At 44.1% G+C, this 26,916-nt stretch overlaps 2 protein-coding genes across 3 annotated transcripts in view; one reads left to right on the plus strand and one right to left on the minus strand.

Moving 5' to 3' along the window:
- Positions 1-9,628: 9,628 nt before the first annotated feature.
- LOC105467867 (zinc finger protein 597) lies at positions 9,629-16,334 on the minus strand. The gene is made up of 4 exons (XM_011717655.2): positions 16,195-16,334; positions 15,958-16,043; positions 14,049-14,175; positions 9,629-11,046 (listed from the first exon to the last, which is right to left on the minus strand). The coding sequence occupies exons 2-4, from the start codon at positions 15,988-15,990 to the stop codon at positions 9,932-9,934; spliced, it is 1,275 nt and encodes a 424-aa protein (XP_011715957.1). The 5' UTR covers positions 15,991-16,043; positions 16,195-16,334; the 3' UTR covers positions 9,629-9,931.
- A 189-nt stretch (positions 16,335-16,523) lies between these two features.
- Positions 16,524-26,916, plus strand: part of LOC139355295 (N-alpha-acetyltransferase 60, NatF catalytic subunit) — a 40,322-nt gene continuing 29,929 nt past the window's right edge. Inside the window, exons 1-3 of one of the 2 annotated variants that reach the window (XM_071084014.1) lie at positions 16,524-16,662; positions 20,325-20,463; positions 21,311-21,380. The gene's annotated coding sequence lies outside the window, so the exon portion shown is untranslated. The remainder of the gene's footprint in view (positions 16,663-20,324; positions 20,464-21,310; positions 21,381-26,916) is intronic. The other variant, XM_071084015.1, reaches the window with a different exon arrangement.

A 26,916-nucleotide genomic window follows, 5' to 3' on the forward strand; every position in this document is an offset into this window, starting at 1 on the left:
TTCCTGGGGGTAAACTGGGAGCTGGGTGTTTTTGTCTGCTCACTTTGTACTCAGGGGAAACGGATGCTAGAACTGCTCAAACACCCTTTTAAAATCACTTTTCTTCTCTGTAGTCTAAGGGGACTTGTGAATGCAGTCTCATTAATTCCCAGAGACAGATGATTTAGGAGCTTAGGAGCTGGTCCCTTGGGTGGAAGCTGTAAAAGTTGGGGTACACCATCCAGGAAGAAGCTAGAAGCCTAGTTTTTTTACTTTTGTTGCTTTATTTTTGAGACAGAGTCTCACTTAGTCACCCAGGCAGGAGTACAGTGGTGCAATCTCAGCTCACTGCCACCTCTGCCTCTCGAGTTCAAGCTATTCTCCTGCCTCAGCCCCCAGCGTAGCTGGGACTACAGGCACACCTCCCCGACACCCCCCAACCATGCCCAGGTAATTTTTTGCATTTTTTTTTTAGCAGAGACAGGGTTTCACTATGTTGCCCAGGCTCATCTTGAACTCCTGACCTCAAATGATCCACCCGCCTCGGCCTCCCAAAGTTCTGGGATTACAAGGGTGAGCCACCATGCCTGGCCCCTAGTTTTATCTCTGAATGGAGCAGTGGCAGAGGGGAGAACACCAGTGAAGTTCCCACGTGCCTGTTCATGCTCCTGGAGGTCTATTGTTTACCAGCCCTATCAGCTACTATATGTAGGCTACTTAGAAGCCTAATGTTGAAGCAGCAGTTGGGGAAAATGTGTAGACAAATCCCTTTTAGGAAGACTATGAAACTGTTTTTTTTTTTAAATTCTTTTTTTTAATCTTATTTTCTTTTTTTTCAGAGACAAGGTCTCAGTCTGCCACCTAGGCTGTAATGCAGTGGCTCCATCATAGCTCACTGCAACCCTCAATCTTGGACTCAAACAATCATCCTGCCTCAGCATCCTGAGTAGCTAGGACTACAGGTATATGTCACCACACCTGGCTAATTAAAAAAAAACTGTCCCCCAGGCTGTTTTCAAATTCCTGGCCTCAAGTGATCCTCCCGCCTCAGCCTCTCAAAGCACTGGGATTACAGGCATGAGCCATGGTGCCCAGCCAGAACGGTGCCTTTCTGCCTGCTTGCTCTGCATTGACCCTGGGGGACAGCCACTGAAAGTGCTCACATACCTGTTTAAAATGTCCTCTTATGGCCGGGCATGGTGGCTCACACCTATAATCCCAGCACTCTGGGAGGCTGAGGTGGGTGGATCACAAGGTCAGAATATCGAGACCATCCTGACTAACACTGTGAAATCCCATCTCTACTAAAAATACAAAAAATTAGCCAGGCATGGTGGCATGTGCCTGTAGTCCCATCTACTTGGGAGGTTGAGGCAGGAGAATCGCTTGAACCCAGGAGGCAGAGGTTGCAGTGAGCTGAGATTGTGCCACTGTACTCCAGCCTGGGAGACAGAGCAAGACCCCGTCTCAAAAAAAAAATAAAAATAAAAAAATAGCTGGGTGTAGTGGCGCATACCTGTAATCCTAGCTACTCAGGAGGCTGAGGCAGGAGAAATCGCTTGAGCTCGGGAGGCGGAAGTTGCAGTGAACCAAGATTTTGCCACTGCACTACAACCTGGGCGAGAGGAGCGAAACTCTGTCTCTAAATAAATAAATGTCCTCTTTTTTCTCAGGGGACTCACAAATGCTGAACCCTGTCCATTCCCAGAGTAAGACGATTGAGGAGCCAAACTCTCAGGTGGAAACTGTTTAAGTTTGGGAGTAGTATGTCTGGCCTACACCATTCATTCTTCAAAAATCTGGAATTTGGGGATTCCTTCCTAATTGTAAGATACTGTGCCCAGGTTTGTGGTTTACATTGTGTCTCAACTTGTTGGTACCCATTTTGATGTGGATATATTCTCAGTTGCCCAGTGTGTAGGAGTCTCAACTAGTTTCTATATTTCTCTCACAGAGAACTGATCCATGTGTAGATATTTATTCAGTGCATCCATGGAAGGAAGGAAAGTCAGAAGTTTCCCATTCTGTATATTGTTGATGCCCACTCAGTGAAATGAAACTTTTTTTGGGCAGGGAGGAGGTTCTCATTCTTTTAGCCAGGGTGAGTGCAGTGGAAGAATCACAGCTTACTAAGGCCTTCACCCAGGCTCAAGCGATCCTTTCCTGAGTAGGTGGGACTACAGGCATGTGACACCATGCCCGGCTTTTTTTTTTTTTTTTTTTGAGACGTAGTCTCTCTCTGTCCCCCCAGGCTGGAGTGCAGTGGTGCGATCTTGGCTCACTGCAACCTCCGCCTCCTGGGTTCAAGCAATTCTGCTGTGTCAGCCTCCCAAGTAGCTGGGACTACAGGTGTGTGCCACCATGCCCAGCTATGTTTTTTTTTTTTTTTTAGTAGAAATGGGCTTTCACCATGTTGGCCAGGATGGTCTCGACCTTTTGACCTCGTGATCTGCCCACCTCAGCCTCCCAAAGTGCTGGGATTACAGGTGTGAGCCACTGTGCCCGGCCTAATTTTTAAATTTTTGGTAGAGATGGGTCTTATTATGTTGCCCAGGCTGGTCTGGAACTCCTGGCCTCAAGCAATCCTCCTGCCTTGACCTCCCAAAGTGCTGGGATTATAGGCGTGAGCCACTGCACTGGCCATCTTTGCTAAATTATTCCCTTCAAGCCTATAGGGCATCATTATATATTTATCCTGAAAGCTTTCTTCGTTTTTTTCTAAACTCCTTACAGTTTCTTTGTGTACACTGTTACACCTCTTGCCTACTAGTAACTGACAGCACCAGTGTCCTTTTTTTTTTTTTTTTTTTCCCACAAAGTCTCACTCTGTTGCCCAGGCTGGAGTGCGGTGGCACAATCTCAGCTCACTGCGACCTCCACCTCCTGGGTTCAAGCAATTCTCCTGCCTCAGCCTCCTGAGTAGCTGGGACTACAGGTGCACACCACCATGCCCGGCTAATTTTTGTATTTTTTTAGTAGAGATGGGGTTTCACCATATTGGCCAGGCTGGTCTCGAACTCCTGACCTCGTGATCTGCCTGCCTTGGCCTCCCAAAGTGCTGGGATTACAGGCATGAACCACTGCACCCAGCCCTCTGTCAGTCTTTAAGCTGAAACCAACAGTATAAAAGTGACAGCTGTAGTAGTTTCATTCAGTGCATAATTTTAAGCATCTACCATGTTCCTGGTCTCTGCTCCTATAGAGACAATGAAATTTTATTAGTTACATAATTACTATTCGATTACAAGCATATTGCTATAAGGAGGGTAAAACAAAGAATGCAGGAATTGAGAGGGTTGTTCCAAGTAAAAGAAAACGTATGTGCACAAAGGAAAAGTAAAGAGCTTGGTATATTTGATGAATTGAGCGAAAGTGTAGCTGGAGAGGGGTAGGAGAAAAAGAACAGCTGGAGTTGATGCTGGCAGGGAAGTAATGACTAGGAAGGTCTTGTTGAAAATTTAAATGTCCCTAAGGACAATGGGAAGCCAATGGAAGATGTCAAGTTGGATGATGAGATAATCATAATCATCTGGTACCTGACCCTCTACTTCTGTGCAGCAAAGACTGGAAAGATCAACATCTAGTGTTGTCTTCCCTCAATAATGCTGGAATTTTCTGCTGAGTTTCAGGGAGCAAGCAATTTTATAATACTTCTTTTATTACATGGCAGTGTGTTAGCTGTGTTGACAGAGAACAAGAGTGATATGAAAGTCATCAGCAGGCTATTTCAGGTAACCCAGGTGAGTATCGTTGGACAGGATGGGGACAGTGGAGACAGAAACATTCAGGTTTTGATGATACTTTTGAGGTAGAATCCATGAGACTTGATGATTGAGTGGATATGATGTCTTAGTCTGTTCTGGCTGCTATAAAAAATTACCGTCAACTGGGTAGCTTATAAACAACAAAATTTTTTTTCTCATAGTTCTAGAGGCTAGGAAGCCCAGATCAAGGCACTGGCAGATTCAGTGTCTGGTGAGGGCCATTTCCATGTTGGCACCTTCTTGCTGGGTCCTCACAGGCTCAAGCACAGTGGCCCAATCACAGTTCACTGTAACCTCGACTTCCTGGACTCAAGCAATCCTCCTGCCTCAGCCTCCCAAGTAGCTAGGACTACAAGCACCAGCCACCACACCGGGCTACATAAATGTTTTGTAAAGACGGGGTGCCATTATGTTTCCCAGGCTGGTCTTGAACTCCTGGCTTTAAGCAATCCTCCCACCTTGGCCTCTCAAAGAACTGGGATTACAGACATAAGCCACCACACCCGGCCTGCAGTCTCTTTTATTAGGACACTAATCCCAATCATGAGGGGTCTGCCAAAGTCCCCACCTCCTAATAACATCAATTAAAGTGTTAGAATTCGAACACATGAATTTTTAGGGTACACAAATATTCAAGCCATAGCAAGAGGAAAGAGGAGGTGTTTGTAGATATCATGAGCAATTGTATGGATGTGGCCCCACATACTGGAGGCAAACAGATGAGGCGCTAAAAGCATGAGTTAAGGGCACGTGTTTTGATCCCTGAGAGACATCCAAAGGACGATCTCCTGTAGGTACTTGAAAGTAGGAATCTGGAGTACATAGAAGAGAAGTTGGAGTTTGACCTAAAGTGAGGTCTTTGTAGCCATGGAAGTGGCTAAGCTCACCTGGGGAAGATACCATTTACCAAAGGTAAGCCGAGGGTACAGTTCAGCTAACCAGAAGCATGTTAGAATTTGGCTGCAGAGCATACCAAAAGCCTAAGAGATTGGTACTGGTCCTAAAGAAAAGACACTCTATCCAGCACAAGTGAGATGCACAAAGTATCCAATTCAACAAGCCAGAGACACACATGCTAGACAGGCCCACAGCTCTGCATTGCCTAAGTGGGACTAGAGCTGGGACGGTGGCGCACAGCTTCTTCTCCAGTCCTAACACTTAGAATCATGGGATGGAGATTCGTGTTAGTGCCCGACAGTCACACCCGTGTTACCCTCCTGCTGATGTGGAGGAAGAGACCTGAGGAGTTCCTCCGCAAACGCTTTTACCCATATTGCTAGATTTACATGGAGATCACCTAGCGATATGCAGTAGACATGGCAAGGCACACGGCCAAACCCCACTGATGGATCTCCACCGTTCACCACATCCCACTTGCCCAGGAATGCGCAGGCGCTGCCGGAACCGGGCACCGGAAGTGGCTCGTGGCTTCCGGTTCCTCACCAGTGTGCCGCTGTAGCGCAAGTCATCTCGTTGGCACTTCCGCTGACCCGTGCGGTTGGTGGCCAAGCGGAGACCCAGGATCTCCCTGAGGCCGCGCGAGGTCTTCTGGGAGTCCTACTCACCACATCCGCTACTCGGACTCCAAGCTTTAAGTGGCGACCCGCGCCAAGCAGTAGCTGTTCCGTGAAGACGGAGGTCATTGCCCCTGTACTTCTGTGTACAGCAAAGACGAAAGGAAATTGAGGTCTAGCGCTAGCTTCCCAGAATGACGCCGGAATTTTCTGCTGAGTTCCAGGGAGCAAGCGATTTTACTTCCCTTATTAAGCAGCACAAAGTCATTCACTTTCTAAACCACAATCCTAACAGTCTTCAAAATTTACCTCATTGCCACCTAAAACCACTTAAGTATTTTTTTTAAAAAGTTCACTTCATTGCCATCATCATAAAATATCATTTATTAGAAGCCAAATTGCACATTAGACGTAATCAATAACTTCAGAGCTTGCAAACTAGAGCGAAGACTGATGAGAATATGTCAAAAACAGTAAAACCAAAACATTAAACAGTATAAGTGTATACAATAAATATAATTCTGAGGTATCCAAAGGAACTGGGGATTACAGCACATTCTTATGTTTACACAGAAGAATATTTATATTGTATTCTCCCCTACAGACTTAATGCAACGAGGAATGTCAATTTTAAAAGACAAAACACCTGTACTACTTAGATGGGCCTTGGAAAGATGGGTAATGGTCATCTTTGAATCAGATCAATAGCTCTCCTAAATTACAAAACTAAGCCACATGAATATATACACTTCTAATGTAATGAACATCATTTTGTTAAACAGATGGTCAAAGCAAAAACACTTTCCTACTAAAATCCCACAGGGATAACAAGTTTAATGAACATTCAAAATAGACTATTCATATAAACTATAACCTGCTATGTCTCCCTTTGTACACATAGGCAGTAAATTGCAGATTACTTTGATCAGACTCTGCAGTTTCAGATTGTATGACATCTTATGCTGCAGTCACTAGAACATTGCCACTTAATTATATGGAAACTCAGGAGGCAAAGACTCAAAATGGCATTTACTGTGAAATGTCATTAGAGTTTTAACTCCCTGAATTATTGGGTTAGTCATTTTCTATGTTAAATGAGGAGGTGTCAATAGACTACCACCTGTAGCAACAAAGCTCTAAATAAAACTATTTTGAGTCCACCTCATTCAAAACAACTACATTCCACAATTTCTTAAATTACAAAATGTAAACTGCTGACAGCTGAATTCCATTGGAAAAATGCTGTTTCCATCAATGATGATTGTTTAACAGACTGTTTATTCCAGCAATCATGTTAAGGAACTGTTGGAAACACATTTTCATCACTGCATCAACAAAAACGAAGAAATTTGTCTGAGTCAATTTATTCAGCATAAAGTTTTCACTCTCATAGTGTGATTTCCATGCTGCAAAATGCAGTTAACCAATCATTCATAGCAATAAACTCTTGCATTTAGTTTTTCATTCCCATATTAACTTTTATCCAGTATTTGTGAATAGCACCTAACATGGTATAGGCTAGTATCTCTGAGTTAAGGACAATTTTATGGAATTTATCTCCATCAATTGACACTGTAAACAGAAGGGTGAAAAGCCATCATCACAAAAAGCCTGAAGCTTACCAGCAGATACATCTTTTCCTTCAATTCCCTGGGGGCAAAGCAGCTTGAATTACATCCAGCAAATGTATTTAAGTACAAGTGCACAATAAGCAAACAACTGAAAATATGCCTATTTCCCAGTAACTGACACTTAGGGGATTTTCATTTTTTTCTGCATACCAATCATTAACAGTATTATACCAAAAAGCCATTTTAGTTATACCCACATGTATGTTAATGTTTCTGAAAAGGGCTATTTTTTCTAATCTTTTAGGGAAGTTTGTCATAATCTTCCAAAATCTGGAGAATAAACTGTAAAAATTAGAGGTTAATTGTGAAGGAAGACTCATGTGAAAAGGCAAACTTCCCTATTAAGGTGCAAAACAGGATGTATGGCACAAACTCTCGCTTTCTGCTATGTTTTCTAGGAGCCAAAACAAAAATGACAGCATCCATCTTTTGTATCACTCCCATTCTGTCCAAGTGCCTTCTTTTTTTTTTTTTTTTTTTTTTTTTGAGACGGAGTCTCGCTCTGTCACCCAGGCTGGAGTGCAGTGGCCGGATCTCAGCTCACTGCAAGCTCTGCCTCCCGGGTTCACGCCATTCTCCTGCCTCAGCCTCCCGAGTAGCTGGGACTATAGGCGCCCGCCACCTCGCCCGGCTAGTTTTTTGTATTTTTTAGTAGAGACGGGGTTTCACCGTGTTAACCAGGATGGTCTCGATCTCCCGACCTCGTGATCCGCCCGTCTCGGCCTCCCAAAGTGCTGGGATTACAGGCTTGAGCCACCGCGCCCGGCCTTGTCCAAGTGCCTTCTAAGATATTCCCCTCTACTTCTTTCTGCAGCAACTCTGCTAATCCAGACCTTTCCCAATTTCATCCCCCATCCTGTGACTCATTAGATCTTTGACTGAAATATTAGGGTCCCTGATAAGTGCTGAGCCACCTGCCAGTTTCTCCCACTGAGGGCAAAAGCAGGAGAGCAAGGAGGTGGTGTTCTTGTTGTTATTTAACAAAGATCATGATAATCTCAGAGTTGGCTAATACGTAATCTAACTGGAGACTATCTTTCTACACATTTCAAAGCACCTCAGAGAAACCTGGAGGCTGGTGTCCTGTCTCCTAAGAGTGGAGACATCAGAAACAAAGAGCCAAGTCTGACCTTGACATACAGAGCAGCACATAGTCTCAACTGTGGATCTGCAAACCAGAAACAAGACAAAAATGACAAAAAGAGAGAAACTCTCTCTGGGTTTTTGTTAGTTTCAGTTTTCCTCTCACCTGAACAGTATCTTCCTGCCTCTACTCAGTAATAAGAGCTTAGCTGAGTAGCCAGCATCTTTTTGTACATTCAGTCCTCAATCTGCTGTTCTGTAGGACCACCTTCTGCTACCTTCCATACAATTAGTCCTCAAGAGTCTTTTATCTTTTCTCATGACGATTCCCAGCAGCAATTCAATTTTAGCAAATATTATACTTTTATACTGTCTATTTAAGTAGAATGAGAGCATTCTTCCATCCTAATCAAAACCCATGTAAATACTGTTTTGCTGACAGGCATACAATCAACTTTAATGAGAAATTGTATATGAATCTATATTTACAAAATTCTGTGGTTCTTTAACATTAATAACCATACTATTTAACAATATTTTGCTCCAATATTTATCTATAATAGCAGTATGTAAAGATCTACATATTATTAAGTATTTTGGTTAAAATCTAACAATTTTCTATATGCATTTTCTTTGGAGATGGAGAGGAAATGTTATGGGTGTTTTTTAAAAAACCAAAACCCAACTAAGACCTTCAGTACTGTACTCTGCAAAGTGTGAAATCTCTTATCTGATTAGAGAGACAAGAATTCAAACCTGAAGTCCTGGAGAGTCTTCTGCTGCTTTACAACTGTATATGTAAGTCAGGCTTTGGGTACAGCACAAAGGGAATGAAGGGGTTCCAGGATGCAAGCACACTGAATCGCCTTCATGATGACCATTCTCACCTACCTATCTCAGCTCCCCTTTCCCTGGCTGCTTGCAGTGTTACTACGTGGTGCAAATGCCAACAAATGCTGCAGTCTTGCAGACCTTTGGAGTCACAGAGACCCAAGCTTAATGTCAGTTTCACCACAATGTGATTTGTGTGCTGGGCAAAGTACTGACTTTACCCTCTGAGGACTTCAGTTTCCTCGTTTATGAAACAAAGGTTTTTTTTTTTTTCCCCTCTGTCACAGATTTATTCTGAAAATTAAATTAGATAATATATCGAAAGTAGCTAGCATGCTCACTGAGAAACAATTACAATTATTCATAGTAAGACAGGTAATGTGCTTCAGTAGCGATTTGGAGGCAAATCTTAGAAAAGAGCAAGTACTTTTTCCCCTCCCCAAGTCAAGTCCAGCCTCCAGAAAAGGGCTGCAGTTAGACTTCTAAAATTCTTGCAAACAATTGGGTCCTAAATGCCAGTACCTGCCCCTGGCATCAGAACCATGACAGAGAACTCTGTGGATACTAATGGCCATCAAGATATAAACTAGTCCACCCATTTGAGAACTTTTACAGGGCAGAAAAAAACTTCTAAATGCCTATGGGAATGCACATGTAAAACAGCAATCTTATACAAATATTACATTCAAATAGTTATAGCAAAAAAAAAGTATAAAACATATAAAAGCATTTACTTTCCTAGATATAGCTGCAGAACTGGCAAAATATAAATAAATTCTCCTCCTTCTAAAAGTTAGAAACTACGTAAACAAAATTAAAAGAACTCTAGCAAAAGCCTTCATTTTAATGAAAATTGAATTTAAACAAAAGTTTTGTATCTTTTTCTGGCTCACAGTTGAACAGTAACCGAGTTCAAATCCTGGGTTCATTCACTAGCTTTGTGGCATGGATTTTGCGTCCCTAGTTATAAAATGGAAATGATACTGCCTAAATCAAGGTTGTGGTGAGAATTAAGTATTACATGGGAATGTGTGTAAAGTGCTTAGCACATTGCCTGGGACATATACAGTAACTGCTTCCCACCATACAGATACTGAAAAGCCCAATCACTAATAACAAGTTGTTAAATTTATGTGGTGTTTTTTATGTGAGTTCGCTTATGAGTAATGAGATGCAAATTTGACCTGAAACTTTTCCCACACACAGTACATTTAAAAGTTTCCTCTACCATGTGGCTCTTCTGGTGGCATGCAAGTTCTGAGTCCAAAGCAAAACTTTTCTCGCATGTTTTGCACGTATAGGGCCTTTCCTCTGTATGAATGTTCTGATGGGAAATAAGCTCAGAGAAACAAGGAAAGGTCATGTCACAGTCAGGACATTGCAAGGGCTTGAATTTTGAGAATGAGAAGAAATTGTCCCCATCATCGCTGCAGCGTTCAAAGTCCTCGTCGTGGCTCTTCTCAGAAAGGGCAGGATATGAGGACTGCCTGAAGCTCTTCAAGCACTTAGTGTGCTGGTACTGGGGGCCTGATATGAATGTTTCCTCAGGCAAAGCAAGATTTGGTTTCTCATTAAAATGTTTATCACGGTTAGTAGATTCGTAAGCTTTTTCAGCACTGTGGCTTTTCTGATGCTGTGCCAATCCTGGGAGCCACATAAAACCTCTACCACATATGCTACATGTATAGGGCTTCTCCTTTACATGGCTATTCACGTGTCGGGACAGATGCGAGTGCTGGCGAAAGCTGGCACTGCACTTGGCACACTTATAAGGTTTCTCACCAGTATGGATTCTCCTGTGTGTCCTCAGGTTGGCTCTATGATTGAAGATCTTCCCACAGTCACCACATTTATGTTTTTTCTCTCCTGAATGAACTTTCTGATGCAAAACCAGGTATGAATGATCGCTGAAGTTTTGGTCACACTCAGGACATTTATACACATTTTTGGCTCCTTCCCAGGAAGAATCAAGAATTTCAGAAAGTGTGTTGGTTCCTAAATATTCAGAGAGTTCTACTAACGGGGTGTGGTTTTCAATGGTAACTAAAAGGCTGATGACCCTTCTCTTGCAAGTGGGAGTTCCACTTAATATTTTCCCTTCAGGGTTTCCAACTCCATCCTCAGAGAATTTTTCTGGGTAAGGGACAAGGGGTGCAGCAATGGGGTACTTTTCTAGGGCAAGCTCGTCAAGTTCCATAGACTCTAGGTTTAACTGCTGATTAATCTCTGGCTTGCCTTCCTCTCCTGTTGATAAAAACAAAAGAAAGCAAAACATAGACAATACCTTCAAGGGATACTGGGAAAAAAGTAAGCTAAAAGGTAGTTACAAAGAAGACCAGGAAACTTTAGAAGGGTTATCCTATAACCCAGACATGAAACACACAAAATCAGGACGAAGCAGACTCTCCTGGTCTCCCAGAAGATCCAGTTTTGGGTGAATATCCAAAGGTAAGGAGGGGAGAATAGCTATAACTAATTCAGAGTCCAGTGGGATAGGTACTAAGGACAATCTCGGTAGTGGCTGTCTAGAGGTGAACTTTTCCAGCTTGTCTATTTACACCTCAAGAGCCTTTCATTTTTGAAGCTATCTCAAGCGACAGCAGAACAATTAACAATTGGAAAAAAGATTAGGATTCATATTTATCACGAAAGAGAGGGGTTGGGTAAGTGTCTCACGCCTGTAATCTCAGCACTTTGGGAAGCTGAGGTGGGAGGATCACTTGAGGCTAGAAGTTTGAGACCAGTCTGGGCAACATAGTGAGACTCCATCTCTACAAAAAATAATTTTTAAAAATTAGCCAGGCTTGGTGGCACATGCCTGTAGTCCTAGATACTCAGGAGGCTGAGGCAGGAGGATCACTTGAGCTCAGGAGTTTTGAGTTGTGCCATTGCACTCCAACCTAGGTGACAGCCTAGGTGACTTGTTTCTTAAAAAAAAAAAAAAAAAAAAAAGATAAGATGACAGCAAGAATGAGGGAGAAAGAAAATAATTTTTAAAAAGAAAAGAAAGCAATCAAGTGAGCATTTTTCTCCTATAACAGAAAAGCACACAGGTTATCAGAAACAGTTTCATTATCAACAGGAGAACTCTCCAAAATCTCTTTATCCCTCACTGAGGAAAGATCAAGGTAGAAGGCTATGTGTACTGCATGAAAATAACAGCCAATCTACTTACAAGGATGGCTGACAAAACTAACATTCCTTTGTAATATTTTCCAAGTATTCTTCAGTTATAACGCAGATATATCAATACAAAAGGAACCTTTCTTTCCAGAGAAACAAAGTTCTATGATTTTCCCAACTCACTGACTAGAAAGGGCTGCAGTATAGTGCATGGGAATCCAAAGAGTACCAAGTGGTTTTGCTGATTTGAGGAGACTGAGTTCAGAGATCAGGGATGCCAAGGCAGCTAGAATTTGAAAGCAAAACAGCAAAGAGGCAGCTGCTCAGAAAGAGCGCTCAGGTCATCTACATGGGGTCCTCTTAAGACTTTCCTGAGGCTAGGTACAGTGACTCACACCTGTAATCCCAGCACACTGGGAGGCTGAGGTGGGAGGATCACTTGAGCCATGGAGTTCGAGACCAGCCTGGGCAATATGGCAAAGCCCTGTCTCTACAAAAAAAACAAAAAAATTAGCTAGGCATGGTAGTGCATGCCTGTAGTCCCAGCTACTTGGGAGGCTGAGGTGGGAGGACTGCTTGAGCCTGGGAGGTCAGCGCTGCAGTGAGCCGTGATTGTGCCACTGCACTCCAGCCTGAGCGTCAGATCAAGATACTGTATCAAAAAACAAAACCAAATACAAAAAAACCCACAACTTTGGCTGAGTAATCTACAAGTGCATGAAGAAACTACCCAATGCTGTGGAAAGAACCGCCTAAAAGGAGTAACAGAGCAATAACCAGTCCATGTTGCCTCCAGCCAAAGTGGAAAGACATAAGACATTGAGCAGCAATGTCCACGGAAAAATACTGCCTTAGCAGTAACTCAAATAAGCCCTAGCAGAAAGCTTGATCTGAACCCATCCTAACAAAGCAAAAAAAAAAAGCACACCTTGAAACAATCAAACTGACCCCAAGTAACTTAACCGCCTCCCACAACAAAATCCAAAATATTTTAAAAAATGCAACGAAATCCTGGCTCCAAAAACATAAAATTCTTAATCCAACATCCAACCAAAATTTACATGAAAGTAAAGAAAATATAGAAAATATAACCCATAACTAGAAAACAAATCAATTAATAGAAACAGACCCAGAAACCACATCAATGATAAAACTAGCAGGAAAAAAAAGTTTAAATAACCATTATAAATATACTCCATAAGTTTAAGCAGATAGAAGACAACATGAACATGATGAAGAGAAAAGTGGAAGATAGAAAATATGAGTTATTTAGAATAACTAGTTATTCTAGTTGTTCTTTTCTAACTAGGATTGAGTATCTAAACTATTCCAAATTATTTAGAATAATTACTTAGAACAAATAAATAGAATAGTTTAGATACTCAATCCTAGTCAGAAATAAAATCCACTGAGGCACAGGAGTCCATCTGTGTATGGTTCCCCATAGGTGAGAAAGGCATAGCACCCCTTAAGAGTAAATCAATTTCCAGTCTTTAGCAAATGATAGTGATCGATACTAACGGGATTTCCCAAGTAAAATTGTAAACTAACTGCAATAAATGTTTGTGAAAGATTACCAAATACTGCCATCTCTTGTAGTAAACCACAGGCACTGTACTAGACTGAAGTTTTGTCTTTAAAAAATCATCTCGGCCGGGCGCGGTGGCTTATGCCTGTAATCCCAGCACTTTGGGAGGCTGAGGCGGGCAGATCATGAGGTCAGGAGATTGAGACCATCCTGGCTAACACGGTGAAACCCCGTCACTACTAAAAATACAAAAAATTAGCCAGGCGTGGTGTTGGGCGCCTATAGTCCCAGCTACTCGGGAGGGTGAGGCAGAAGAATGGCGTGAACCTAGGAGGCGGAGCTTGCAGTGAGCAGAGATCGCACCACTGCACTCCAGTCTGCGAGACAGAGCCAGACTCCGTCTCAAAAAAAAAAAAAAAAAAAAAAGAAAGAAATCATCTCATATTTTAAAACTTTTTCTCTCATACAATTATCATCTCCACATAAATTACTCAGGCACAGGTCCCACTCCACCATACCAACATGTGGAAAAAGCATTAAGTTCTCATCCTAGAACTGACAAAAGTTCCAGATGCAAGAAAAACAATTGCCTTACCCATCAAGGCCGCATCCTCCAAACACTCCTTTGTAGCATCTCTACTGAGGGACATCTGGGCAGGGTGCAGAGTCACACACTCCTCTTGAGAAAAATACACTGCCAGATCCTCAAAGAGTATTGGTCCCTGAAACATAAGAGCCTGTGTCAGTACAAGAGGGTGGAGGGTCAGTCCCTTACTTAACCTAGGAAGGATGAGAAGAGCTAGAAACATCAGATGCATGGGATAAAAGGGCTTGGTGTAAAAGGTTCTTGAGTGCAGGAGTGGGGTAAATGGGTTCTAAGGGGTGGGGTGAGGGTTGGAAAGAAGAGAGTAATCATGGATATTTTTAGGCAGTGGTATAAGGATGGTGGACTGTGACAATTATAGTCTATCTTGGAAGAGAAAAGATAAGGGAACAGCTCTTGGGGGAAAAACCATTAAGTAAGGATGCTCTAAGAAAAGGAGAAGGTTGGGGCCGGGTGCGGTAGCTCATGCCTGTAATCCCAACACTTTGGGAGTCTGAGGGGGGGCGGATGACTTGAGGTCAGGAGTTCGAGACCAGCCTGGCCAATATGGTGAAACCCTGTCTCTAGTAAAATTACAAAAATTAAGGCCGGGCACAGTGGTTCATGCCTGTAACCCCAGCACTTTGGGAGGTGGAGGCGAGTGGATTACCTGAGGTCAGGAGTTCAAGACTAGCCTGACCAACATGGTGAAACTCTGTCTCCACTAAATACAAAAAATTAGCCAGATGTGGTGGCGCATGCCTGTAATCCCAGCTACTTGGGAGGCTGACGCAGGAGAATCATTTGAACCCAGGAGGAAGAGGTTGCAGTTAGCCGAGATTGTGCCACTGCACTCCAGCCTGGGCAACAGAGCAAAATTCCATCTCAAAAAAATAAATAAATAAATAAATAAAATAAAAACAAATTAAAATGAAAATAGCTGGGTGTGGTGGCATGTGCCTGTAGTCCCAGCTACTTGGGAGGCTGGGACAAGAGAATCGCTTGAATCCAGGAAGCAGAGATTGCAAGGAGCTGAGATCGCACCATTGCACTCCAGCCTAGGCATCACAGCGAGACTCCATCTCAAAAAATAAAAAAAAGAAAAAAGAAAAGAAAAGAAGGTTGGGTAGCCCAGGAAGAATCATAAAGAGATAAAGGTTACAGGATTCTCCCAACATCCTTCCCTTTGCTATTTCCTCTCTTTCGTCCCCATGACACTCATTGCTAAGCTCACTCCAGCGCTTCATCCAGGCCTACCCCACCTTCCCTAATGGTGTGATAATGAATCACCTGGGATTTACTATTACTCTACAAGTGCAGAGTCTAGAAATGTGCTTAATTTAAAAATCCATTCAAATTGGATAAGTACCAAATCCGTACTTTTGGGAACCATTCCAGAAAGTCACTTTTAATCCTAGCACTTTGGGAGGTCGAGATGGGAGGACAGCTGGAAAGCCAGGAGTTCCTGGGCAAAGCCACAAGACTCCATCCCCATAAAGAATTTTTAAAAGTGGCCAGACACTGTGGTATGCGCGCCTCTCAGCTACTCGAGAAGCTGAGGCGCGAGGATTCCCTGAGTTCCAGATGGAGCTATGATGTCAGCACTGCACTCCAGCCAGAAAAGCAACACTCCAGCGACAAGGCCAGACCTTATCTCTAAACAAAACAGATAAGACACTGAGAAACTCTCTCAGAGATTCCTCCAAGGGCCCCGCTCCCAGTTGGCAGTTCTGAAAGAAGGAAGTTGGTAAACCACTTCTATATGCCTGGTCTTGGAAAGAAGAACGCTTGGTCAAAGGGCTATTTGGGGCTCAGGTGCACTCCTACCACAACATGAATGCCCAACCCTCCTCCAAAGGAGGGGGTCAGGAAGAGACCGAAAGCAGCAACAAACTTGGACGAAAAAGGTACCTCCACTCACCTGGGCCTCGGGAGTCGGGGGCATGGACGCCATTTGGCGGATGGGGAATGCCTTCTTCAAGACGCCACAGGGACTTCGAGACGAAGCTGCGGGGGGAGAGAATAGTCTTTAAACGGACCTATTCTGCGGCCAGGCTCCTCCAGTACCCCAGCCTCCCTCGATTACCTCCGAACCCCCCTTAAAAACCTACGCTGACTGCACCTCCTCCTGGCCCGGCCTCGAAAGGGGCCCACTTACCGCTCGGCTGCTAATGACAGGCTTTGCGCTCCCGGACGGGAGCTGCAGAAAGCGACGCCCGACCGGGACGCGACGAAGAACGCCACGGCCGCTGCAAAACTCCCACGCTCTCATGCTCCTCTACGCAACAGCTGCGGGAAAAGCCGCCGGAAGCGACCCGCCCCCAGCCGTATCCGCCATTCTGCCCTTTGATTGGTCGGAGTTCTCCCGAAGGGGAAGTCCTTCTTTTGTGTTGACCAATCGAACACCTTAACCGAGGACCTGTAGCTACTGGGCAGCTGCGAGAAGTAGTTTTCCTCCTTTTCTCTAAGCAAGCATTTCCGCTTCCGCTGGCGGGGTCTCCCCTCTGAGCTCCGGGCCTGTTTACCCGCTAAAGTAGAGTCTTAGGGTGAACCCAGAGGGACGTAATGTTTCCGAGAAGAAGGGCAGAAAGAAGACTGGGAGACACCGGAACTCGAAAGAAAATCGGTAACAAAATGTGGGTTTGGCCAACAGTGCCCTGTAGGCCTGAAATTTTGGTCTGGCCAGAGCGGGGTGATTGAGAGGCCGGGGGTTCGGGCCTAGCCTGGGCTTGAGCTGTCCTTTGTGTCTTGGGCGGATGGTGGGGCCGTAGAACATGAAGGAATGTCTTTTTCTACGTTCACAACGTTGACATCGGTGTAGGCCAGGTTGCTAGGCTCCGACTCCAAGTGTTCTAGAGGCATTATGTATTTTACCCGTAGCTGCAGCCTAACCGAGCCGCGTCAGCTCCATAGTCACAGAGGACCCCACGCGGGTATAGAGCCCTAGGTTTGCGTCGCGGGACATTGTTCGCCCCCAGATACCTCACATTCAGCCTACCCTAGAGCCAGTTATTTCCTATTGTTTGTTGGCGGAAGAGGGAGTGCCCTAGTGTAGAGATTTGGAATTGGAAAATTGAACTCCGTCCCAAGCTCTGACACTGATTGGTTGGTAATCTTGGCCAGTTTACAACTTTGCTTTCCTCAGCTGCAAACAGCTCAGGATGCCTCTCTGGGCTAACTCAGAGGGTAGTTTCAGATTATAAGATAATGTAAGTGAAAGAAATTGTCCGTTTATAAAGGTGTTTGGGGGGGAAAAAAAAGACGAAAATGATAGGTACCTTCCTTGATAGAAAAGCCTGAAAAGTCCCAACATATTTCCTTATTCTAGTGCCAGGCACATCCCTGTATCTAAAAGCTTAATGAATGGCTGCATGGTTATTAAAACAATATTAGGAGATTTGACAAGTTAGGTAATGTGATTTTGTGGAATATCTGATAGGATAGTTTCAGCTACAAGTAACAGCAAACCCACCGAAATGATTTTCAAAGAGCAGTTGCAGGTTGGTTAATTTGGTGGCCCAGTGACAACATCAAGGTCCCAGTGCTTCTCCTCTGCCACCCTTAGCATGTTGGTAAAGTTGACAGTAGAATCCAGGTAAAATATGCAGACATGTATTGTGTCATGTACCCATCCTAAACTAGTTATTACCAAGAATAAATATCATAATTATTTGGGGCCCATCATGCTTCAGCCCTTGTCACTAGGGGAAGGACCCAGCCTCCCATGATACTCTACCTGCACAAAATCAGGGCTTTGTTACAAATGAAAAGAGATGTTGAAAGTAAGTTAGATAAGAAACAGCAGTATCTGCCACAAATGACATCTCTTGACAGCTAAGAGCTAGACCTTATGGGGATGGATCACAAAAGAGGTACCTGGGGAGTCCCAGTAAAGGTGCTTCCAGGACAGGTGGAAGAATGGTAAGAACAAACTTCCCTACAGGCTAGACCAGTCCAAAGCATACATGTTGAAGAAGAACTAATAGCCTGTATATGAAGGTGTAAGCCAAATAAATGTTCATTATTGAGTCACTGTGGTGTTAACGTAGTCATCTTTCCATTCTCGGTTTGTGCTTATCTTTTTTTTTTTTTTTTTTTTGAGACAGAGTCTCACTCTGTAGCCAGTCTGGAGTGTGGTGGCACAATGTCAGCTCACTGCAACCTCTGCCTCCTGGGTTCAAGTGATTCTCCTGCCTCAGCCTCCCGAGTAACTGGCACAGGCACCTGCCACCACACCTGGCTAATTTTTTTTTTTTTTTTTTTTTTGTATTTTTAGTAGAGATGGGGCTGCATCATATTGGCCAAGATGGCCTCGATCTCGTGACCTTGTGATCCACCCGCATTGGCCCCCCAAAGTGCTGGGATTACAAGCATGAGCCACCGCGCCCGGCCTATTTAATGCTTTTTTTTTTTTTTTTTTTTGAGACGGAGTCTCGCTCTGTCGCCCAGGCCAGTATGCAGTGCCCGGATCGCAGCTCACTGCAAGCTCCGCCTCCCGGGTTTACGCCATTCTCCTGCCTCAGCCTCCCGAGTAGCTGGAACTACAGGTGCCCGCCACCTTGCCCGGCTATTTTTTTTGTATTTTTTAGTAGAGACGAGGTTTCACCGTGTTAGCCAGGATAGTCTCGATCTCCTGACCTCGTGATCTGCCCGTCTTGGCCTCCCAAAGTGCTGGGATTACAGGCTTGAGCCACCACGCCCGGCCTTTAATGCTATTCTTATATCAGTGATGTCTCATTGTAGTCTGAGATTCTCCTGATCTGGATTTGTGGCTCTTTCACCAAGAACAGGAGACTCCCATGGCTCTCTTCTTTAAATCCTGTTGCCATAATTACAAAGAAACACAGTTTCCAAGGCTTTGAAATGAAGCCTGTGATATTAACTCAGTGGATTACCAGAGAGAGGGATATACCTGAAATGGGAGAGGAAACAATCTTCCCTAGACTATCTTTCCTAAGAGCTATCAAAACTATAAACAAGTAGACCAAGGAGGAGGAAGCTTGAAAGCTTTATCTTCCTGAAAATAAAGAGATGACATACAAAGTCCAAGATAGACCAAGATTGAAAAATTAGACTGCATTATACCCCAACTCAGTTTTGTAAAAAATCACAAATGCTTGACTGTATATCTACTATATGTTCAAGTAACATATTTTAATTATCAAAATTTAAAAATCCTTCCACCACAATCTTTTGCAAGTTTTTCCATTTCTGTCTTTAACATGGTACCAGTAATAACAACTACAACCTGTTTGTGTTGAAATTCTTTCTATAGCCCAGCATCTGCTTTCTCTGAAAATTATCTTTTTAAAAATATTAAAAATAACATAATTACAAAAGCAGTATATGTGCATTTTAGAAAGTTAGAAAATACAGGGGGAAAAATGGCACCACATTCCTGTCACCCAGAGATCACCACTATTTACTATTTATTTATTTATTTATTTGTTGAGACACAGTCTCACTGTTGCCCAGACTGGAGTGCAGTGGTGCAGTCTCTGCTCACTGCAACTTTCGCCTCCCGGGTTCAAGTGATTCTCATGCCTCATCTACCAGAGTAAGAGTAGCTGGGATGACAGGCACATGCCACCACACCCATTTAATTTTTGTATTTTTAGTAGAGATGTGGTTTCCCCATGTTGGCCAGGTTGGTCTGAAACTCCTGACCTCAAGTGATTTGCCCACATCAGCCTCCCAAAGTGCTGGGATTATAGGTATGAGCCACCACACCTGGTCTACTCACTGCAACCTCCATCTCCTGGGTTCAAGCGATTCTTCTGGCTCAGCCTCCCGAGTAGCTGGTACTACAAGTGTGCGCCACCATGCCTGGCTAATTTTTGTATTTTTAGTAGAGGACAGCGTTTCCCCATATTGGCCAGGCTGGTCTCGAACTCCTGACCTCATGATCTGCCCACCTTGGCCTCTGAAAGTGCTGGGATCACAGGCGTGAGCCCCTGCCCCTGGTTACTTTTTCCCTAGTGATTTTTTTATGATGATGCAGCTATATATTGAAATGGAAAGGTACTCGTTTTGGGGAGTAAAATTGGTTATGAAACAAAAATAATAACAAAGTCGCTTTTGAAGACTATTAAAATGTTAGTGGTAGTTATATTTTTAATTTTTATGGGTACATGGTAGGTGTATATATTTATGTGGTACATGAAATGTTTTGATGCAGGCATGCAATGCGTAATCACTTCAAGGTAAATGGGGTATCTTCCCTGGCGATGTTTAACATGATTTCCAGAATGAATTGCTCACTATGTTTGGTGTGTTTTCCATTCCCAGGTGGTACTGCCTTTTAAGGTCTATTACTTAAACATAAATATGGCTCTGGTTCTTATGGCCTTTACTGTATCCTTCATGAGAAGTTGATACTGATCCGAAATTGACACAGAGCCTTCTCACCTACACCAAGGGAGTCTAGGTAAGCAAGATTATCTTTATCCCAAATTCAGCAAGAGGTTTTCTTATTGGTGTTCAGAATGCTTGATTGAGCAGTTAGAAAACTGTTGCTACCTAGTCTCCAGTCTTATCAAGGAAACAATGGCTGCAACTCATGCCTGCAAGAACAAGAGGCTCACACAGTTTTGAAATTAGTGCAACTTCTAGCTGGATGGGAATCTTTTTAGTTTCATTTAGCCTTGACTTGAAACTAATAGGAGTCTTAAAATGAGAAAAAGGCTCAGGCTCTAAATGTACCTTTGACATGTTAATTCTGTTACCAAAAACTGGCTTTGCTCTGTATTAACTCCAGCAGAATTGTTTTTCAGTCACTGAGGCCAGAGGTGCTTCCAGAGAAATGTTCCTGACCTACTGATCCTGAATAATTATTGTTACTAGAAGCTGCAACCAAAGACTCCTGGAGGGTGGTAAGAGGTACAGAGAATGCAGGTTAGATACAGTGAGGACAGAGAAGAAATAATGGGTTGGAGGCTGGGTGTGGTCACTCACACCTATAATTCCAGCTACTCTAGAGGTTGAAGCAAGAGAATCACTTGAGTCCAGGAGTTCAAGGCTGCAGTGAGCTAGCATTGCGCCACTGCACTCCAGCTTGGATGACAGAGCAAGACTTTGTCAAAAAAAAAAAAAAAAAAGATGGGTTGCTTTGTAGTTTAGAGAACTACCTGTTTAGATAGTTATTATTTCCCCAAAAGGGCCCATCAGATTGAAATTCTGAGATCCAGGGTTTGTCTGACACTCACTAGCCTATGAGTTGTAGAGATGGGATGGCCAGGAGTGAAGTGATGGCCTTGTGTCTTTCTCCCCTGCAGCATACAGAACGGCTGTACCTGGAAGAAGGAAGTGCGGAGCCAGCCTGAGTTGGGAGTAGAGCTCCAGAGAGTGAGTCAAAGCCCTCTGTGTCCTGCTATGAATGATGCCCTCATAGTCAGAGGAAGCCTACTTAAGTGAAATCTATTTTTGACTTGTCAAGTTTAAATATTTTCTTAATTTTTAGTACTGAACAATAGAAGGCATCTAGTGAAACAAATGCTTTCACTTTCTTGCTAGGAGGGTAAATGAGTATATTCTTGCATTAGGTACACAAGGATACAGTACAAGTATGCTAGCCTCTCTCAACTATAAACAAGTAAACAAGATTTGGTTTAAGCATCAGTCTCTTGTGAGTCCGACTGGTAAGCCCAGTCTCAGGGCACATTGGCAATGTTAGTGGAGAACGAGACTCTCCCAGTGTGCTGCCCTGACCCCCCCGAGATTGGTCTGTGTAGCCATGTGGTGGTCATCCTGTACCACTTCTGGTTTGGTTCTAATCAAAGGAAGCAGTATCATCTTTAGTGATCCGTCTTATACACTTGCATCATTTGGTACCAAAGGAGAATTTCTTTTGTTAAAAATTTATTTTTCATTATCTACTCATAAAGAAGGAACCAAAGGGCTGGGCGCAGTGGCTCATGCCTGTAATCCCAGCACTTTTAGGAGGTGAGGCAGGCAGATCACTTGAGGTCAGGAGTTCGAGACCAGCCTGCCCAACATGTTGAAACCCCATCTCTACTAAAAAACACAAAAATTTAACCAGGCGTGGTGGTGCCTGACTGTAGTCCCAGCTACTCGGGAGGCTAAGGCAGAAGAATTGCTTGAACCCAGGAGGTGGAGGTTGCAGTGAGCCAAGATCATGCCACTGCACTCCAGCCTGGGTGACAGAGTGAGACTCCATCTGATATGGTTTGGCTGTGTCCACACCCAGATCTCACCTTGAATTCCCATGTGTTATGGGAGGGACCTGGTGGGAGGTAATTGAACCATGGGGCAGGTCTTACCCGTGCTGTGCTTGTGATAGTGAATAAGTCTCACGAGATCCATTGGTTTTTAAAAAGGGGAGTTTCCCTGCACAAGCTCTCTTTTGTCTGCCACCATGTGAGACGTGCCTTTTACCTTCCACCATAATTGTGAGGCCTCCTCAGCCACGTGGAACTGTTAAGTCCATTAAACCTTTTTTTTGGTAAATTGCCCAGTGTCAGGTATGTCTTTGTCAGCAGTGTGAAAATGGACTAGTACATCATCTCAAAAAAAAAAAAAAAAAGGAAACAAAGAAGAATTTATTTGAAAGCAAAATATTTGGCATCCAGGGTTTTGATCCATGCATACATTAATAAAGCCTTCAGAACCATGAGTTGGGATAATTCACTGTCCCTCATGTCAGTCTCATGGAACTTTGCGCTTTTCTGGGAGTGCTCCCAGGGTGGTCTCAAGGCCTCTCAGGCAGAGCAGAGGCTGGTCAGCGAGCGACAGGGCTTGCCATAAAGTGGTTGTTCATGATTTGTTTCTAGGACCCTGGGAAAAATGTTTTCAGGGTCTGCCTGCAAAGGCTGCTTTTGGAAACTCGTGGATTTCTTCCTGGGTGAATCAGGAAAGTTGTGATCCTGCCGGGTGCGGTGGCTCATGCCTGTAATCCCAGCACTTTGGGAGGCCGAGGCGGGCGGATCATGAGGTCAGGAGATCAAGACCATCCTGGCTAACATGGTGAAACCCTGTCTCTACTAAAAATACAAACAATTAGCCGGGCGTGGTGGTGAGCGCCTGCAGTCCCAGCTACTCGGGAGGCTGAGGCAGGAGAATGGCGTGAACCCGGGAGGCGGAGCTTGCAGTGAGCCGGGATTGCGCCACTGCACTCCAGCCTGGGCAACGGAGCGAGACTCCATATCAAAAAAAAAAAAAAAAGAAGAAGAAAAGTTGTGATCCGAGGGAAAGCATACGGGTTTTAATGATGAACCAGTTTGCTCCTTTGTTTCCTGGCTTTCATTCTTCATGGCATGTGCTCAGGGCAGCCACTGGAGAGAGGCATCATTCTGTATGGTACAGAGGCCTTGGGTGGGTGTTTCATCATCTGTAAAATGAGGACAACAATACTGAACTTTAGCGCCATTGTAAATCAGAATATACAGTACAAGCATTGTAAGGTAGAAGTAAATTAGAACATACAGGAGGGATTATAACTCAGTGTTTAGCGTATAGCAGACACTTAGTAAATAATGCATTCACTCTGTTCCATTCTAGAAGCTCCATTGTTATTTGTACAAAACACCTCTCTTGCAGTGCTTATCAGATCGTCTTGTAATCACATAATTCCTCAAAGGCAGGATGTTGTGTAATCATATATTTCCTTGGTCACCATTTGTACCCAGAATGGGGAATGAAGAAATGAAAAGAATCCAGTATCTAAGCTCAGCCTCCATTTCACTTGCACTTGCCTTTTATTTATGAAAATACAGTACTTGTCAGTGTAAATAATATCTCTGAATGGATACCAGGAAAATGGTGAGATGAATTAGCTGGAGAACTTGGATACTGAGTTGGAGGGAGGGAAACTTATTTTTCACCAATGTATCCTTTTGTTCTGCTTTAAAATAATTTACCACAGGCATGCATTACTTATTAAAATGTTTAGTGTCAGAAAACCCCCCAAGTTAAACCAAAACCAAAATATGTTTAGATACATCTGTAACACTCATTATAAAAGATGACATATAAATGACTCAAAAATAGAAAAGGCGATCGAACTTACTGAGAAATGTGCATTAAAACAATGAGCTCTTTTTCACTTAGATTGCAGAAAGGTAAAGAATAATACCTGGCCAGGTGTGGTGGCTCATGCCTGGAATCCTAGCACTTTGGGAGGCCAAGGTGAGTAGATCATCTGAGCTGAGGAGTTGGAGACCAGCCTGGGCAGCATGGCAAAACCTTGTCTCTACAAAAAATACAAAAACTAGTGAGGCTTGGTGGCAGGCACCCGTAGTCCCAGCTACTCAGGCGGCTAAGGCAGCCGAATCACTTGAGCCTAGGAGGCAAAAATTGCAATGAGCTGAGACCACGCCACTTCACTCCAACCTGGGGGACAGAGCAAGACCCTGTCTCAAAAAAAAAAGAATACTTGGCTGAGCATGGTGGCTTATACCAGTAATCCCAGAATCCCAGCACTTTGGGAGGTGAGGTGATCAGATCACTTGCACCAGGAGTTCGAGACCAACCTGGGCAACATAGTGAGACTCTGTCTCTAGAAAAAAATAAAAAATTAGCTGGGTGTGGTGGTGCATACCTGTAGTCCCAGCTACTGGGGAGGCTGAGGTGGCAGGATCACTTGAGACCGGGAGGTTGACGCTGCAGTGAGCCGTGATCACGCCACTGCACTTCAACTTGGATGACAGAGTGAGACCTTGTCTCCAAAAAATTAAAAAAGACTAATCCCCTATGTTGGTGCGGCTGTGGGCCATTTGCCCTGCTGTAGTGGGTGTAGAGTCTTCACACTCTTGGCATGAGAATAAATTGGTAAAACGTTCTGGCAGGCAGTCTAGAGTTTGTTTCCAAAGTTAAATGTGGTTAATTAAAAATAATTTTACTTGTGCCTGTAATCTTAGCACTTTGGGAGGCTGAGGTGGGCAGATTGCCTGAGCTCAGGCGTTCGAGACCAGCCCGGGTAACATGGTGAAACCCTGTCTGTACTAAAAATACAAAAAATTAACCGGGCCCGGTGGCAGGCGCCTGTAATCCCAGCTACTCGGGAGGCTGAGGCACGAGAATCACTTGAGCCCAGGAGGCAGAAGTGGCAGTGAGCCGAGATCGTGTCACTGCACTCTAGCCTGGGGGGCAGAGCAAGACCCTGTCTCAAAAAAAAAAAAAAAAAAGAATGCTTGGTTGAGCATGGTGGCTGACACCAGTAATCCCAGCACTTTGGGAGGTGAAGTGATCAGATCACTTGCACCAGGAGTTTGAGACCAGCGTGGGCAACATAGTGATACTCTGTCTCTACAAAAAATAAAAAATTAGCCAGGTATGGTGGTGTGTGCCTGTAATCCCAGCTACTGGGGAGGCTGAGGTGGCAGGATCACTTGAGACCAGGAGGTCAACGCTGCAGTGAGCCGTGATCATGTCACTGCACTCCAACTTCGGTGATAGAGTGAGACCTTGTCTCCAAAAAATTAAGACTAATCCCCTATGTTGGTGTGGCTGTGGGCCATTTGCCCTGCTATAGTGGGTGTAGAGTCTTCACACTCTTGGTATGAGAATAAATTGGTAAAACATTCTGGCAGGCAGTCTAGGGTTTGTTTCCAAAGTTAAATGTGGTTAATTAAAAATAATTTTACTCATGCCTGTAATCTTAGCACTTTGGGAGGCTGAGGTGGGCAGATTGCCTGAGCTCAGGCGTTCGAGACCAGCCTGCGCAACATGATGAAACCCTGTCTCTACTAAAAATACAAAAAATTAGCTGGGCATGGTGGCATGCACCTGTAGTCACAGCTACTGGGTAGGCTGGGGCAAGAGAATCGCTTGAATCTGGGAGGCATAGGCTGCATTGAGCCAAGATCCACTGCACTCCATCCTGGGCAACAGAGCGAGACTCTGTCTCCAATAATGAAATAATAACAATGCAAAAACAATTTTTTTGAGACAGAATTTTTCTCTTGTTTCCCAGGCTGGAGTGCAATGGCATGATCTCAGCTCACCACAATCTCCGTCTTCTGAGTTCAAATGATTCTTCTGCCTCAGTCTCCCAGGTAGCTGGGATTACAGGCCCACACTACCACGCCTGGCTAATTTTGTATTTTTAGTAGAGACGGGGTTTCTCCATGTTGGTCAGGCTGGTCTTGAACTCCCAACGTCAGGTGATCCGCCTGCCTCAGCCTCCCAAAGTGCTGGGATTACAGGTGTGAGCCACTGCACCCAGCCAATAATAATTTGAACCAACATTCTAGGAATTTTCCCTAAGGAAATAATCAGAACATATGCAGATTTGTGTACAAGATTGTAAATTGCAATATTGTTTTTGACCTGAATGTGTAGGTTTCAGTGGGGGAAACCTGGTCCTCTCCTCCTGCTCCAACCCCAGTCCATCTGCTTACTACCTTTCCCAAATAGAGCTTGAGTAGGGCCATTGGTGGTCAGGATCCAGAACAGGGTATGGGTTTGGGGGAGGTGGTGGTTGGAATCACCTGGGGTTGGATACTGGATTTAGTTCCTCTGTGGGTAAATGAGAGCCTGGGGATTGTGGGGAAGAGGCCTAGGGTGAAAATTAAAATGCCTTAATTTCAGGAGCAGTCTTGGCCTCGGAGATTCATGGGACTTCAGAGAGGAAGGGTAGAAGCTGACCATGTAGATGGTAGGTTGCTGCTCTCCCTGGGCCAGAGGAGCCTGCTTGCCTCCCTGTCTCCAAGGCTGAAAGAGGGTTGTGCAGCTGAGGATGTAGGAATTGAGGATACAGGTGAGTGCCACGGCCTGGCAGCCTGGTATGTGGCTGTACTACAGCAGTCTGCTGGCTTCCCACCACTGGGAGTGCCTTTAGGTGTCTCTGCTAGACCCATGGCCAGAGGGTGAAAGGAGGCATGAGTAAGTAGGCAAGAGAAAAGCGATAATATGCTGAAAGAGG

The sequence above is a fragment of the Macaca nemestrina genome, chromosome 18 (assembly GCF_043159975.1).
Source record: "Macaca nemestrina isolate mMacNem1 chromosome 18, mMacNem.hap1, whole genome shotgun sequence".
Lineage (NCBI taxonomy): Eukaryota > Metazoa > Chordata > Mammalia > Primates > Cercopithecidae > Macaca > Macaca nemestrina.

Coding starts and splice junctions, on each gene's coding strand:
- LOC105467867 (XM_011717655.2), bottom strand. CDS start 15,990: ATGGCGTCCATGCCCCCGACTCCCGAGGCCCAG. Junction 14,176..15,957: donor CCCCGACTCCCGAGGCCCAG/GTGAGTGGAGGT, acceptor CTTATGTTTCAG/GGACCAATACTCTTTGAGGA. Junction 11,047..14,048: donor GGAGGATGCGGCCTTGATGG/GTAAGGCAATTG, acceptor TTTTATCAACAG/GAGAGGAAGGCAAGCCAGAG.